Source organism: Ambystoma mexicanum, chromosome 12, assembly GCF_040938575.1.
Source record: "Ambystoma mexicanum isolate Mex_15411 chromosome 12, UKY_AmexF1_1, whole genome shotgun sequence".
Classification (NCBI taxonomy): domain Eukaryota; kingdom Metazoa; phylum Chordata; class Amphibia; order Caudata; family Ambystomatidae; genus Ambystoma; species Ambystoma mexicanum.
Window position 1 is genome coordinate 84,444,356 of NC_090936.1, and position 16,221 is coordinate 84,460,576.

At 51.0% G+C, this 16,221-nt stretch overlaps 1 protein-coding gene across 1 annotated transcript in view; it reads right to left on the reverse strand.

Moving 5' to 3' along the window:
* The window catches only part of CCDC146 (coiled-coil domain containing 146), a 1,748,551-nt gene that overhangs the window by 464,318 nt on the left and 1,268,012 nt on the right, over positions 1-16,221 (reverse strand). The window contains exon 17 of the mRNA XM_069628051.1: positions 15,873-16,101. Coding sequence (XP_069484152.1) covers positions 15,873-16,101 — 229 coding nt within the window. The remainder of the gene's footprint in view (positions 1-15,872; positions 16,102-16,221) is intronic.

A 16,221-nucleotide genomic window follows, 5' to 3' on the forward strand; every position in this document is an offset into this window, starting at 1 on the left:
CCCAAACAAATGCATGCATGCTGCCAAGGGCGCACTATACACAAATCCAAGATAGCAGATGTGGTGTCGCCATTGTTTATTTGTTCAGAGGATGAGTCCTCTGTTTGTTGCCATTAATCAGTGGGCTGCGACCCACGTGTGCTAAGGGGCGGGGCTACCGCCAGAAAGTCAGTTCGAAGCTGATAGGCGTTAAGTAAAGAGGTGTTGCACCCCAGCTCCTATGTCGGTGTATCCTTGTGCGCATGAGGGTGACTGACTGGCAGTGTGAGGTGGTCCACTTACGAGATACTACATTGGCGACGAAGCGGACACGTGTCTTCCACCGTGCCCGCCACCTCAGGTCCAAAGCGCTAGTGGTGAGCAGTGAGGCACCACTGGAGCCGCAGGACATCTTTCGGTCGAGGACTCCCGGAGACAGCGGGTCGGAGCGAGAAGGCTCCCCACCACATCTTAAGCGGGTGGAGCAGCTGCAGCAGCTCCCTGCGTATCATCCATCCGGGCAGGGGGGGTGGAAACCTTTCCCGCCAACGGCAACAACGCCGGTAGGCGCATCCAATCACCTGCAGGTGGAGCAGCGGCTCCCTGCTCACATCTCCGGGCGGTTGAAGAGCACTGTCCTCCCGCCAACGGCTGAAAAATAACTCCAAGAGGAGCGGCAGAGACACAGCCCTTCCGTTTTCTCCACAAGGATAATAAGGGTAAGATCAAAAACCCCAATGCGTGCAAAGGCAATTCAGACTCCCACGCCACAAGGCCTCAGGCCGTGCCACCAAAGCAAGGCCCCACAGGCCCATCAACAAGTGGCACCGCCGCCCCCTCCTCCTGGCGTCCAAGAACGGCTGCACATAGGACAGTAGGCCTCTCGAGCCACACAGCTAGTACAGCGCCAAGGACAAAGCGACAGGAGGAGCAGATAAGATCAGTCCATGAGTGGATCGGAAGGGGAGTCACTGACAATCCCAGTGACTCCAGCCAGACCAGACCACAGAAAGATGACAGACAGCCTCCTAGCCCAACTTCCAGCAAACTTTGACCTCACTGACACCGGCACCCTCATATCAAGATGGAAAAGGTGGCTGAGGGATTTCGAAGTATGCCTAAAAGCTGCCGGACCACTACAGGATGAACAAAAACTAAACCTCCTAAACCATGACGTAGGATCTAACGTGCGAGACATCCTTGACGAAATACCAGAAAACACCATAGACACCTACTCCAAATTAAAGACAACGCTCACGGAATACTTCACGCCCCACACAAATGTGGACTATGAACGGCATGTATTCCACACCACCAAGCAGAACAGAGGAAAAACCATAGACACATTTGTCATGAGATTAAGATCAAAAATGAAGCACTGTGATTTCAACAATTACTCCAACGAGGAGGCCCTCAGGTCGCAAATCATAGTGGGGTGCGAAAGCGCTCGACTACTACAACAGCCGAGTAATTAGAGGAAATCTTGCGGCTGGCACGATCAGATGCTGCCCTCGCGGCACAAGTAGAGGGCCTGGATGAAATAAAAATCACGCACTGTAAGCACGAAAGTCTCAACAAGTTAGAAGGAACAGCGAGAACCAACAGTGATCCTTTCTGCTACCGATGTGGACACGAGTACCCCCATGAAGGAACATGCCCCGCCATGGGCCAGACATGCTCCGCATGTGGTGGTGACAGCCACTACAAGGCTGTGTGTTTGATATTCCGCAGCAATATGAGAGGGGCAGGAAGAAGCGGGAAACCCACAACAGAACTGGACCAAAACCCCCCCACGCAGCACCACCGGGTAGCGCACCAACCCCACGAACAAGGGCATCACAGACACTACGACGAACAACCAGAAAGAAGACAAGAGAAAAAGGGCTGGAGAGAGAGCAAAACCACCCTATCCAAGACGAGGAGAAGACCCAGGAGATATGTACGGTGCCTCATAGAACAGTCGCAATTGGACAGCGTGTCAAGTGCGTCATCAGAAGAGAGAGCCCGCAGACCGGAAAAATACCAAGAAACACAGCGGAAAAAGGGATATCTATACACCCTTGGAAACAACACAGCAAAGGAACACAGCCCAATATTAAGAATGGAACAAGTTACTTACCTGTAACTGTTGTTCTCCAGCATGGGTCTGCCATGGATTCACATGCTCATGAATAAAGAATACATAGCAGTACACACATGCACAACCACGGGAGGTGGCAATGGCTCAACATTAAGCATTACATCAAACTCAACATTAAGCAATTCTTACCTCCTCACCAGGCTCACCTTAGCCGAACAGATTGCGCAGCACTGCTTGGCCGACCCTGGACTCCTCCCTGGAATCCCGATCGATGCAGTAGAATTTCGTGAAGGTGTGCGTCGACCTCCATGTACCAGCCCTGCAGATGTCCAGCAAGGGCACACCAGATAGGAACGCCGTGGTAGCTGCGATCGCTCTGGTGGAATGGGCTCTCGGACGGCAAGGCAGCGGTCGGTTTGCCAACCGATGACAGTACATGATACAGCCGGAGAGCCACCTGGAAATGGAAGTCTTCGAGAGAGCCTTCCCCTGATTGACAGGTCCAAAGTTCACAAAGAGTTGTGACGTCTTCCGAAAGCACTTTGTGCGGTCCACGTAGAACTTCAGCGCTCTAGCCACATCCAGCGAGTGCAAAGTCCTTTCAGCCGGCGACGAAGGCGACGGGAAGAAAACAGGCAACACCAAGGGTTCATTGAGGTGGAATTCCGACGGCACCTTGGGCATGAAGGAGGGGTGCGTCCTGAGCACTATCCTCGTGTCGTGAAAAGTCAAGTACAGGGCCTTGCAGGAAAGGGCCTGGATCTCTCCCACCCGTCGTGTGGAGGTGATGGCCACAAGAAACTGTTTTCCACGACAAGAACTTCAACGGAGCCGAGTGCAGAGGCTCGAACGGAGGTCCCATGAGCTTGGTCAGCACCACGTTGAGCTCCCACGCCGGGGCCGGAGCCTTCACCGGCGGGAACGATCTGAACAGTCCCTTCATGAACTCTTTCACCAGACGATGAGACCACAAAGACGTCCGCCCCGTGGTTCTGGTGTATCGGGAGATCGCAGCAAGATGAATCTTGATGGACGCGTGCACGAGTCCAGCTTTGGCCAGCGTCAGCAGGTACGGCAGTACTTGGGGAGCCGTAATCCGTAGAGGGTTAATCTGTGCGTGGCACCAGACAGAGAACCTCTTCCATTTGTGTCCGTAGCATTTAAGAGTTGAGGACGCCCTGGCCTTTGCAAGCACCTCTCTGCAGTCGGCCGGTATGTCGTATCCTCCAAACTCTAACGCTGCAGGAGCCAGGCCTGCAAGCTCAGCGACTTCGGGTCGTGATGGAGGATGGCGCCTCCTTCCCTGGAGAGAAGATCCGGGTCCACTGGCAGCTTGATTGAAGGTGACGCTGACAAGTCCAGAAGGTCCGGGAACCATATCTGCCTCGGCCACGCAGGTGCGATGAGTATCATCCTGCACCGTGACCTCTTGAGCTGGTTGATGAGCCGGATCAGCAATGGCAATGGGGGGAACGCGTATAGGAACAGGCCCTCCCAGGGGAACGAGAAAGCATCGCCCATGCTCCTGGGATGGGGAAACCTGCTGGCGAACCTCCGGCACTTGGAGTTCGTCGCCGTCGCGAACAGATCGATCTGGGGTGTGCCCCACCGTCGGAAGAGGCGTTCCACTAGATCCTGTCGTAGTTCCCACTCGTGGCACGAGCGCAGCTCCCTGCTGAGTGAGTCGGCGATGGTGTTTTTTATCCCTGCCAGATGAAACGGCACCAGAAACATCCCTTGGGCGACGGCCTAATGCCACAGATCCTGCGCCTCCCTGGACAGGACTGGGGACCTGGTTCCGCCCTGTTTCCTGATGTAGAACATGGTGGTGGTGTTGTCGGTGAAGATCCTCACCACCTTGCCCTTGAGGGACGGAAGAAAGGACCTGAGGGCCCAAAACACTGCACGGAGCTCCAGGACGTTGATATGGAGGGACTTCTCCGTCGGGAGCCAAAGGCCTCTCGCGTGCAGATTTTCAGTGTGCGCTCCCCACCCTTCCAGGGAGGCATCTGTGGTCACTGTCTCCTGGTGGCCGGGGGTCTGGAAGTCCATGCCCGCGGGTGCCCCACCACCGGATTGCTCGTCGGAAACTCTCGTCGAGTGTGATCCTCTCCTCGAAGCTGCCCGTCGTCTGGATCCAGCGTGCGTCCAGGAACTCCTGCAACGGGCGCATCCGGAGCCTGCACAGGCGGATGAGGTAGATGCAAGAAGACATCATTCCGAGGAGGGACTTGATGGACCTCACTCTGGCCGCGTCCGCAACCAGCATCCGCTGCACCTTGCCCAAGATGGCCCTCGTCCTTTCCTCCGACGGAGAGGCCAGAAGCGACACTGTGTCGAGCTTCGCTCCCAGAAACAGTGCGTCTTGCGCAGGCACCAGGTGGGACTTGGCATAGTTTATGGAGAATCCCAGGTCCGTGAGAAGTTGGACGGTCCTTGCCATGTGCTCCACGGCAAGCTCCTTCGTCTTCGCTCGGATGAGCAAGTCGTCCAGGTAGGGGTAGACGTGGATCCCTTCTCGGCGCAGCTGCGCCGCCACCGGTGCGAGGCACTTGGTGAACACCCTGGGAGCCGACCAAAGTCCGAAGGGAAGGGCTCTGAACTGGTAGTGACGCCCTTGGACCACGAACCTGAGAAACTTTCGGTGTCCCTTTAGGATGGGAATATGGAAGTAGGCATCCTCCAGATCCAACGACGACAGGAAATCGCCCTCCTCCAGCTGACCCAGGACGTGTTGGAGGGTGACCATCTGGAACTTCTGTGCCTTGATGAATTTGTTCAGTCGTCGTAGGTCCAGGATGGGACGCCATCCTCCCGTCTTCTTCTTCACGAGGAAGTATCTTGAGTAAACTCCGGAGCCACGAAGCCTCTTTGGGACGAACTCGATGGCACCCTTCTTGAGCATCACCTTTACCTCCAAGAGAAGTTGAGGGACGTGATGTTCTTTCCTGGCCACAGGGGGGACACGTGGGCACCTCTTTAGAAACTCGAGCGCGTGACCCTGAGCTAGGGCGTCCAGCACCCAACGGTCGGTGGAGATGGACTCCCACACGCTGACGAAGCTCGCCAGCCGGCCTCCCACCGGGGTGCTTCGGTGGGGGCCCGACCCCACGGCCGGTTCAGTCCTGCTTCGACGAGGCTTTGCCGCCTTGTCCTCCTTGGGGACGACGGCGGGGTCCGCCTGACTTGCCTCGTCCCCTGTAAGCTTCCTGCGACTACGAACGGGCCGCCTGACGGTGGGTGGAAAATCCACCGCCGGAACCTTTGGAGGCACCCTGTTTGCCTCCGCCGCTCCGAAAGGGCGGCCGCCGTTGCTGGAGAACCCCAAGATCCCAGGCCGTCTCCGTGTCTGCCTTGATGGCTTGAAGGGAATCGTCCACTGTTTTCCCAAACAGGTTGTTTCCGTCGAACGGCATGTCCAAGACTCTGGTCTGCACGTCCTGACGGAAGTCCGTAGCCTTGAGCCATCCAAGCCGCCTAAGGCACATGCCGTTGCCCAACTGGCGAAATCCAGTGTCAGCGATGTCCGTCGCAATCGTGATGGCGTGGTCCGACGCCACCTCTCCTTCCTGCAAGATCTCTAGGGCTTCAGCCCTCTTGTCGTCCCGTAGGAAGTCCAGCAGGGGGGCCAGTTTGAACCACAGCTCCCTGTCGTAGCGGGCTACGATAGCCAAGGCGTTAGCCGCCTTAATCGTCGTCGCTGCAGACAAGATGACTCTGCGTCCCATCGTATCTAACATCTTTCCCTCGCCGTCCGGCGGGGAGGTCGACGTAGAGGCCGCGCCCCCCCCCCGCTTTCTTCCTGGCCGCCGCGGAGACGACCGAGTCCGGGGTCGGCTGTGCCCGAAGGCACAAGGGGGCCGTGTCCCGGACCCGGTACTTCTTCTCGTACCGATCCCTTCTAGCCGGCGTCGTGGATGGGTTCTTGAGGAGGGCGAGGCCCTCATCCCAAATATCGTCCAGTAGAGGTACAGAGAGGACCGTCTTCCTCTTGGCCTCGCGCCGTTGATAAAGGAAACCTTCCTTCTTCTTCTCTTCCGGGCAGAGCTGGAAAAGCTCAGATGCCCTGGCGATCATGGGGTGAAACGATCCAATCTCGTCGGGCGGGGAAGCCCGGGTGGGAGGTGACGACGGCAGATCCTCGTCGTAAACCTCGTCGTCCGTACCCGTCGCGGCCGTCAGTCCCCGTATCATCCCCCACGAGTCGTGGACAGGGAGGAGGGCTGAACAGGGCGCGATGGCTGAAAAGGAGGTGGAGGATGAATCCTTCTTCTCTTAGGGGGAGGGCTCCCAGAAGGGCCTGGCTCCGGGTCCCCCATCGGGAGCGGTTCCTCCGCTGGTGGTAACGGCAGTCTCGTCCTTATCTCCGAGCATAAGGACTGTATAGCCAACAAAATGGCCGCCGAGTTGTCTTGCGGCACTGGTTGAGGGGAGTCCGACGGGCGGTCAGGGGCCCCGTCGGCACCCTCGACGTTATCGTCGTCTTCTACGTCGGGATCCCTCCCGACGGGCTGGTCTTCTTCCACGCCAACGCCGTGGCTTAAGACTTCGATCAGCTCTTCCTCAGAGGTCGAGGCCGAATCCACGACGACCTCCTGCCCCCCCTTTTTCTTCTCCGTCGGAGGTTTCACGGGGGTCCTGTCGACGGGCATAAAAGAAGACTCCCTCTGCGGTGGCAGGGAGACTCTGAGCCCCGAGGTCGCCACCACTGGTGTAGCCTCCACAGGCTGAGCCAGGGCCGCCGCGACTGTCTCGATAGAGGCCTTGGCCGGATGGATTAAGGCTTTCACCACCCTAGGTGCGCTCACCGCCTTCTCCTTGGGGGGAGGGTCACTGCCTCGCTCCCCCTCCGATGGGGCCTTCGAGCTCGACCGGGGTCTCTCCAGGAGCTTCGCCGGGTGCTCGGCCTTCCTCTTACCCGAACCAGAGCGTTGGCTCGTGGTTGATGGTGCCGGGGAGGGTGCGCCCTGCCTGGCACCTGTAGAGCCCGACCGTTCGGCGCTCCCGGTGCCAGCGGACTCGCAGTGCTTGGCCTTATGTTGGACCCCCGTCGCCGGGGCGTCCTCAAAAGGTCTTAGAAGACCGCTCGGACTTCTTCTTCTTCTTCTCGCCTGACGGGCTCTTCCCTTCCAGCCAGTTGGCGAGACGTTGATGGCGGTCCTTCATGGTCCGCTCCGACATATTGCCCCAAAACGCACAGTCCTTCTCCACGTGCGTCTTGTCCTCATGTAGGCAGTAAAGACAAAGGGAGTGTTCGTCCTCCTTAAAGACATTCTGAAGCTGGCATTCAGGGCAGACCCTGAACAGCTTTCCGGGCGTCGAGCTTCCCTTCTCCTGGGCCATGTCCGAGATGGGCCTGAGAAACTTCTGGAGTCCTCCAAAAGCGTGGCTCGACGAAATCTTCACCCTTGAGGGGCGTAGACGAATCCGACACGGGTCCCCGTTGGTCGGATGAAGAAACGGTGGAGCTTGAGGCTCTTTTGACCGAAAAATAGAAGTTTTTTTAAGAAAAAACGTGAAAAATAGCACTAAAGCTCGAGAGCAATAGCACGAGGATCCCAACACTTGAACGTGCAGTAAAAATCTGAAGATGGCTGCCAGAGGCTGGGCTTAGGTAGAGGGCAGTCATTGGCTGTGGTCAGTATGACGCAGAGATCAGTGATTGATTACTACTACGAAAGACAGATCAGAAACGAAACTGATACTGATTTTTTCTTTTACTGAGGATTCCCAGCCTGACGACGGGGAATATTCATGAGCATGTGAATCCATGCCAGACCCCATGCTGGAGAAACAAATCAATCAAACTGCTGCCGAGTTTTTGATAGACACGGGGGCAACTGTGAACGTAATCAGTGAGGACGTCTACGAAAGCATACCAAACGACCCTCGCCTACAGCCAGCAAGAGCCCTCATCAATCCATACGGCTCAAAAACACCCCTGGCATGCAAAGGATTCTTCATGGCATCATGCTGATACAAGGCACACGAGAAAAACATCCCCATGCATGTACTAGAGGCTGCCACCGAGAGCGGGTGCCCACTAAGCTATCAGGCAGCCATAGAGATGGGACTCATTCACATACTATACCGCCTCATGGTGCATAAATACTTAGACTCGACGGCAAGCATTGACCAAGTCTTCCCATCATTATTCAAAGGCCTTGGAAAACTGAAGGACAGACAGATAGAACTCCACATCAACGCCAGCGTCCCACCAGTAGCACAACACTACAGGGGTATCCCCACCAACATTCAAAAGCAAGTCGAGAATGAACTGACCAAATTGCTCGAGGCAGACATCATTGACCCAGCATGAGGCCCCACACCATGGGTCTCCCCCATAGTACCGTTGCCCAAAAAAGACTCCCCCGACATCCGGATATGTGTAGACATGAGGAGACCAAACGAAGCCATCCTGAGAGAATGACATCAAGCTCCTCGAATAACAGACATGGTGCATCTATTAAATGGAGCGACAGTATTCTCCAAGTTGGACCTAAACAAAGGCTACCACCAGTTGGAACTCTGCAAGAGCTCCCGCTACATAACAACTTTTGCCACCCACCTAGGTTTGTTCCGTTATAAACGGCTCAGCTTTGGGGTATCCTCCGCGGCGGAAATCTTCCAAGCAGAAATCCACAATGTTATCAAACACGTGCCCAACTGTTTTATCTATAGCGATGACATTTTGGTCTTCTGCCAAACTCAAGAGCAACACAATGACACGCTAATGAGAGTCTGCATGGCCCTAGAAGAAGCCCGGCTCACCTTAAAAAAGGATAAGTGAGAGTTGTGAAAAAAGACACTCCGATTCTTTGGACACATATTTTCAGAGAAGGGCATGACGCCAGATCCGGGGAAAGTTAACGCACTCCGAGAAGCTGAGCTACCCACCACCACCTCAGACCTCAGATCCTTCCTAGGACTTGCAAGCTATTGCATGAGATACATACGAGACTTCGCGTCCATCAGCGAACCTCTCAGAGCCCTCACCAAGCTGAACACCGAGTTTGTCTGGTCACCCAAATGCCAAGGGGCATTCCAAATCATTAAGGACTGCATCTCCGACGCCCGAGACATGGCATACTTTGACCCAAAGAAAACCACGGAACTCATCGTTGACGCCAGTCCTGTCGGCCTAGGTGCCATTCTCACGCTACTGGACGCAGAGAAGGGAGTGGGAAGCACATAGTGTCCTACGCCAGTCGAAGCCTCTCCAAAACTGATCAAGCCTACTCTCAGGCAGAGAAGGAAGGACTAGCGGTCGTCTGGGCCTGCAAGCATTTTCACCTCTTCCTGTATGGAAAGGCTTTCGTAGTAGTAACAGACCACCAGGCACTTCTATTCATTTATGGCAACCCCCAGGCACAAATGCCACCAAGAATAGCCAGGTGGGCACTTCGATTACAGGACTACCAGTTCACCATCACACACATGCCAGGGAAAGAACAAAACCCTGCGGATTTTCTGTCCCGTCATCCAAGAGAAAAGTGCGGACCAGAACCGTCCATAGCTGATCAGTATATCAGTATATAAGATACGTCATCCTCAGCCGCACACCACAGGGGCTTGACATGGAGCAGATAATGCGTGAATCTAATACTGACCAAGGAATACAAATCATACTAAGATGCCTAGAAACAGGGCGAAGGAAGCACGCAAAGCAGATCCGGAAACAATGAATGATGACATGAGACAAGACGTCACATGCCTTCTAGCCGTAAGAGAAGAACTCGCAAAGTCGGAAGAAGGACTACTACTGAAGGGGACCAAGCTCGTAATCCCGCAAAGTTTGCGACAGAAAGTGCTAGAACTAGCACACAAAGGACACAGGGGCATTGTATCCACTAAAGGATGCTAAGACAAAGACTATGGTTCCCCCAACTAGACACATCAGTGGAAGAACCACTGCAGAACTGTCCCACGTGTGCACTTGTGAAGCCGCACACATCACCTGAACCCCTGAGCATGACAGCGCTGCCCGAAGGAACATGGGAGGAAATAGCCATCAACCATTTTGGGCCCATGGAAGGGGGTGAGTACATACTGGTAGCTGTGGACGAATATTCAAGATACCCCGACCTGCAGATAGTCCCGTCCACCTCCGCACATCACACCATCCCAGCCCTAGATCGGATGTTTGCAACCTACGGAATACCTAAGGTAGTCAAGTCCGACAACGGACCTCCATTCACTGGACAAGATTTCCAAAGATTTTCCGAATATATGGGTTTTCGCCACAGAAAGGTGACACCCCTGTGGCCACAGGCAAACGGAACAGTAGAACGATTCATGAGTAACATCAAACGCACAACACAAATTGCGCACCTCACAGGAGAACCTGTCGAGAAACTGTTATACCAACTCATGCAAGACAACAGAAACACCCTACACAGCACCACTGGGAAGTCACTATCCGAGGTGATGTTCGGGCAAACTATCAGAACGCGGCTACCACATGGCAGCTGATGAAGATCAATATGAGAACGACACTGAAATGAGAGAGAAAGATATGCTCATGAAAGAGAACATGAAGAGAGCTGCCGACACCACTCGCAGGGCCAATGGAAGTGACCTGGCACCAGGGGACCTGGTAGTGGTCCGACAACCTCAACAGCGCAAAAACGTAGCTCCATTCAATGAAGAACCACTCATCATTGTCAAGAAAAAGGGATCACTCATCACCGCAGAAGGAGACCGCAGGTTCATAACAAGAAACTCATCTCACTTCAGACGGATGCCTGATACCCCAGCCTCAGGTAACACAAACATGAATGACACGTTATCTCAATGGGACGCTCCCTATGAAGGAGACAGCGAAGCCTCCGAAGGTGACACGGCACCAGAGACATGGACAGATTCATCGGCGAGAGTGGATTGTCGACCACAGAGAACAAGAAAGAAATCCCATCGCCTCATTGAAGAAATTAGCTGAGAGCACGACTAAATGTTTAGTAACGGGAGGGTGTGGTGTCGCCATTGTTTATTTGTTCAGAGGATGAGTCCTCTGTTTGTTGCCATTAATCAGTGGGCTGCGACCCACGTGTCCTAAGGGGCGGGGCTACCACCAGAAAGTCAGTTTGAAGCTGATAGGTGTTAAGTAAAGAGGTGTTGCACCCCAGCTCCTGTGTCGGTGTATCCTTGTGCGCATGAGGGTGACTGACTGGCAGCGTGAGGCGGTCCACTTAAGAGATACTACAGCAGACAAAGTTCTTAAAGACACAGTCGGCCATCTGATCAATGAACTTGTTGCCATCAGCGGTCAGAAAAAGTGTGTTGGGAGAGAGCCAGTTTGCTCCTGCAGTTAGAACCAAAACCTAGGTAGAAACACAAGAGGGAAGCACAACCCCAGAGGAGAGAACTGCAGGATATAAAACGCTGTGAAGAACACCACAGTGTGTCTGTGTGCTTGGACAAGGCAAGAGAGGAGTTGTGAGTGGATCGGCAGGAAAGCTGGGAGAATGAGATTGGAGGAAGAGAAGATAACAGACTTGAGGTGAGGAATAAGGTGCTGGTAGGATGAGACTAGAAGGTTGTGGCAGAAGGAGAGAAGAAGGACGTGGCAGAGAGAACAGCAGCCAATGGCAGCAGTCAGAAGAAGGTGAAGGCAGGAGGAGAAGCAAAAGGTGGTCGAGAACAACAGTGGGTAACAGGAGAAGAAACTGAAGTGGTGACAGGAGGAGAAGAACAGTAGGTTGCAGGAGGAGTGGCTGCAGGAGAAAACCAGTGGGTGGAATGAGAACAAGGGCAGGAGGTAGGTGTTAGGTGGGAGTCAGAAAGAAAGAGCAAATACATCCAGAGCAACATCAATGACTAGCCAGCCTGGCTAGAATAGGAAAGAAGTAGGGGACATGCAACACCCAAAGGCAGAGGTTAAGGGACAAGGCCTCGATTTGAAGGTGGCGAGCCCATGACAGGACGAGAAATAAGCACGTGGTGGGTGTCAAGGTGGGAAGATAAACCCCTGCTGATGTTGCTGCTAGTTACTGAGACCTAACACCTTAAAATCTGGCAAGTCGGACCAGAGCAAACTACACCATCCAAACAATGGAAGCTGTTGTCGGTGGGTAACCGTCAGACTTGCAAGAAAAAAACGAGTGCAAGAAAAATATTAGGTAATGGGGAAAAAAACAGACAGAGTTGTTACTGCACAAAGGAGTGCCTTTATTTTGATATAAAAGGGAAGAGAAGCTGTGTTGATGGTGACACCAGCTGAAGTTGTCCCAGACAGGTGAAAGTGCCAAGGACACATATTTTGTGCTATTATCTTTGTTCACCAACATACCTCAGGAGAAAAGAGATTATCGGGGTCATCACGAGTTTGGCAGTAACCCTTAAATGCGGCGGTAACGCTATTACCGCCGCATTTAAGGGTCTGCCAAATCACGGATTTGGCAGAATTTACCCCCAGTTCTGAGCTGGGGGGGAAATCCGCAGGGAATTTGCCGATTTTCGGAGCTATTACTGTGGCAATAAGCCACGGGGTGGCGGGCCAATACCGCCCCAGGTAATGCCCCCGGGGCGAGTTATAGGCCCGGGCGATGCAAGGGCCTTAACGGTGCCCCGGGGGCATTACCTCGGGGCGGTATTGGCCCGCCACCGAGTGGCTTATTGCCATTAGTGTTCCGGGGACTGCACTTGCAGGAAATTGCAGTGTACAGCCCCGGAACACTAATTGCTAGCGAAATCTTTTCACGCAGCAACGGTTTGCTGTGTGAAGAGGTTTCGTAGCAGTACGCGCTGGTTTTAAAAAAAACTAGACCGCGCGTACTGCTTTGTTAACACGGATCAGCAGGGCGCCATTTTTCTGCCTCGTTGGTCCGTGTTAGCAAAATGAAAATGAGAGAAACATAAATCTACGAATGGATTTAGAAGTGTTGGGCATTTTGGTTAACTTCTAAATCCATTTGTAGGTTTTGAAGAGGAATTTATTTTACTGAAGATTTTAAGGAAGTACATTTATCGAAAGATTATAAAAATGAACATGGACATAAAGTGAGGTGTACATGGACATTTTTTTATTTGAAGAACTTATGAAACGTTGTGCAAAAATAATATGCATTTCATTATAAAACTTTTAATAGATAACAACATGTGCTATGAGATTAATAATGAATAAAGAAATGGTAATTTTAACTGTTTAAAGAAGACCATTACTGTAGGAATACATTTGTTTGTGCATTATTCACTATGGAAAGTAACATTACCATGAAAAGTGAAGGAGCAATTGGAAAATTGTGGATTTCTTTTTTGTGTGCAAACATTAGACATTATAGTGTTGAAGGCAGTAGAGGATGAAGAGGAGGATGGAGTTAATGGAGTAATTTCAGTTGAAAGGGAAATAGGAGAAACAATTGGTTTAGCAGTGGTGCATTGTGGTTGATGTAGTACTGTTGACCAGTCTTTTCGTTGTTGGTCAAGTGGTTTCCAGTATGATGAAAGTGATCCAATATGTTTGTGTCCAGTGACTGACATAATTTCTTTACAGTCCAGTCCTGCATTTGATAGAAGTTGAATAGCAGTAGCACGAATGCAGTGGTTGGTGTAGATTTTACTTAGGTGTGCTTCTTGACTTATACGCTGGATAAGAGATCCAAGTGTATTGTTCCCGAGAGGACGATTTGTATACCAAACTTCTTCTTTGGTAATTTCATTTGTTGGAAAGCGTTTTGGGAACACAAAAAAACAAGGTGCATTTTCAGGAAGTTTTGACATGTATAGTAACAAGGATTGAACAGGGCAATTAGGGTCATTATCAATGGAGTACATTCTTCCACGTAATTGAGAACGCTGTGAATCGATTAATTTGTGGTGTTTTTTGTAATTTCATTGAAGGTTAGTGTGGCATATTGTGTGCCATTGTCGTCGGTAACAACTTCAAATGCATTTTTTGGAAGTAAACGCAGGCCTTCACGACCACGGCGTGCAACATGTATTTGTAAATCGAACCACACCTTGGACTGTAGAGTTTGTGGATGGGGAATATTGAAAATTCCGGAGGGGCGCAATTTTGCCAGATCAGGGTAGCTGATTGCATTTTTGTGTTGTGAAAAATCCTTTCCATCTCGCCGGATTTGTTTGATTTTTGCAATAAAGACATTGTTGGCTGCTGTAAATTCAGGAGAATGCATTATATTAATTTTGCGGCTGAAAGGTGGATTACTCAAGTGCCGATTTATACCTGATCGCAATATCAAGCTTTGCGGTTGGTATTGTGTTCCTTGTGTTGTGCGAACCTCAGCATAAAATGCACGGAGATAGTCAGCTATCTTTTCTATGGTTTCCATTTCAAAAGCAGTAGAAAAGCCTTTTTGTGTTAGCCAGTCATTAAAGGTGTATATTGCCCATTTTGTAGCATGCTGTGCATTTTGTTCACATCTATTAAATTCTAGTAAGTCAAGTTCCACAGCAGAAAGTGATTGGTGCTGCATTGCTGAAGCTTTGCCAGTGTTTTCATTCATTTGAAGAGCTGTATTGGAAGGAAAGGGTAGTCCTTTTTCTGTTTCTACATCATCCTCCAGTTGCCACTCCTCGACAGTTTTGTTTCTTGTCAGAGAGAATGAAATGGTGGCTTCAGCGTTCATATTCATAGAAGCCTTTTGATGGCTTCGTGTTTCAGCGAGGTAACGAGATACTGGTGATTGTAGTAAACGGTTATGTTTCGTTCGTTGCGGACAAAGGAGTTGCTGCCGGCAGGTCACTGAAGCAAAGCTGATGGGCAGCGTTTTAGTTCGAGGAAGGAACGTCACACTGGAAATCAGTGACGTTGTACACCAGGTAAGCGTTGAAGGTACAGGCTCGCGCTGCGACGCTGTGCATGGACGGGAATACCGTGTGGTATGGCTCGCAAATGAGCCAATCACCACACGGTATTCTCGTCCATGCACACTTCCTGGGTACTAATGCGCAATAATACCGCCTGCGGTAATAGCACCGAAAATTCCCCATTGGACCCAATGGGGAATGGGCCCAATGGGGAACTACCGTTCCGCCAAACCCGTGATCCGGCGCGAATAGCGGCGGACCGGTTGGCGGTATCTATTACCAATCCAACTCGTGATGAGGCCCTATGCCTGAACTTTTTTTTCCTAAGGCTCTCAGGCTGTATGACTGAATCCCTGTGAACTACTCCAGGGAGGGAGTTGCTATATTTAGCTTTTTTCATTTCTCTTAAGAACCCAAAGGCGGGGGGAGGAGAGGACTTCCTGGAGACACTAAGGTAGAATGAAAGAAGGCCTTCGGGTTGGGACTCTCAACATACTTTCATTTAGTCTTTTATTGATGTGTATGTAAGTGGGAGAGCAGTGAAGAATTAAAAATGTTATACAATTATGTAAAATTAAACCCTTGTGTGGTCCACTCTGTTGATCCATGTCCAAGTACGATACCCTATACTGTATGTATTTGCTCCTCTCTTTCATCGATATTGTTCTTAGGAAACAGCAATGCATTGCTTCTTTGACTCTGGTATTTCTCAGTAACAATGACAGCCTTTTTTTCAACCATTTTCAGTTTCATTATACATAATTTACATTTTGCTTTTTTAAGTATATTGTGGTCACAATGATAGTATGACTAATTTTCTTCCATTGTTCTCCTGTTTTGACAGAAGATGTCTCCTATCCCATGCTTTAAAATATGAATTATTTATGCACATCTAAAGTACCATCAAGCCCAGTGAACGCTAAATAAAAAAACTTTTTTGAAAGGTGACTGAAATTGGGAACAAAGATTGCATCTGCTTCACAGTTAGCCACTCAGTAACAATGCTGCTCCACAAGTACAAGACCAATAGCTAAATATTACTAACCTGAATCAGTTGCGTTACTAGTTCCGACTCGAGAGCTTTTTTGTTTGGCACATTTTTACGAGCTTGTTCAATTTGTCTACTTTCTTCCACCAGTTTCATTTTCAGAAATCGAATTTTTTCATCCATGGCTTGTATCTCGATATCTCCATTTCTTGTGAGCATGTCTTGAATGTTTATTTTCTCATAAAAGATGCATACCTCTTCCTCTCGCTCTATTAACTGAACTCCCCTAAATTAAAATCAAACATACAATGCATTAACAAAGCATTAATATACTTCTAGATTTGTTGTCATCTCGCTTTATTGTTTCTCTCCAATGCTAGAACAAGACAGTGTTACTTCACAAGCA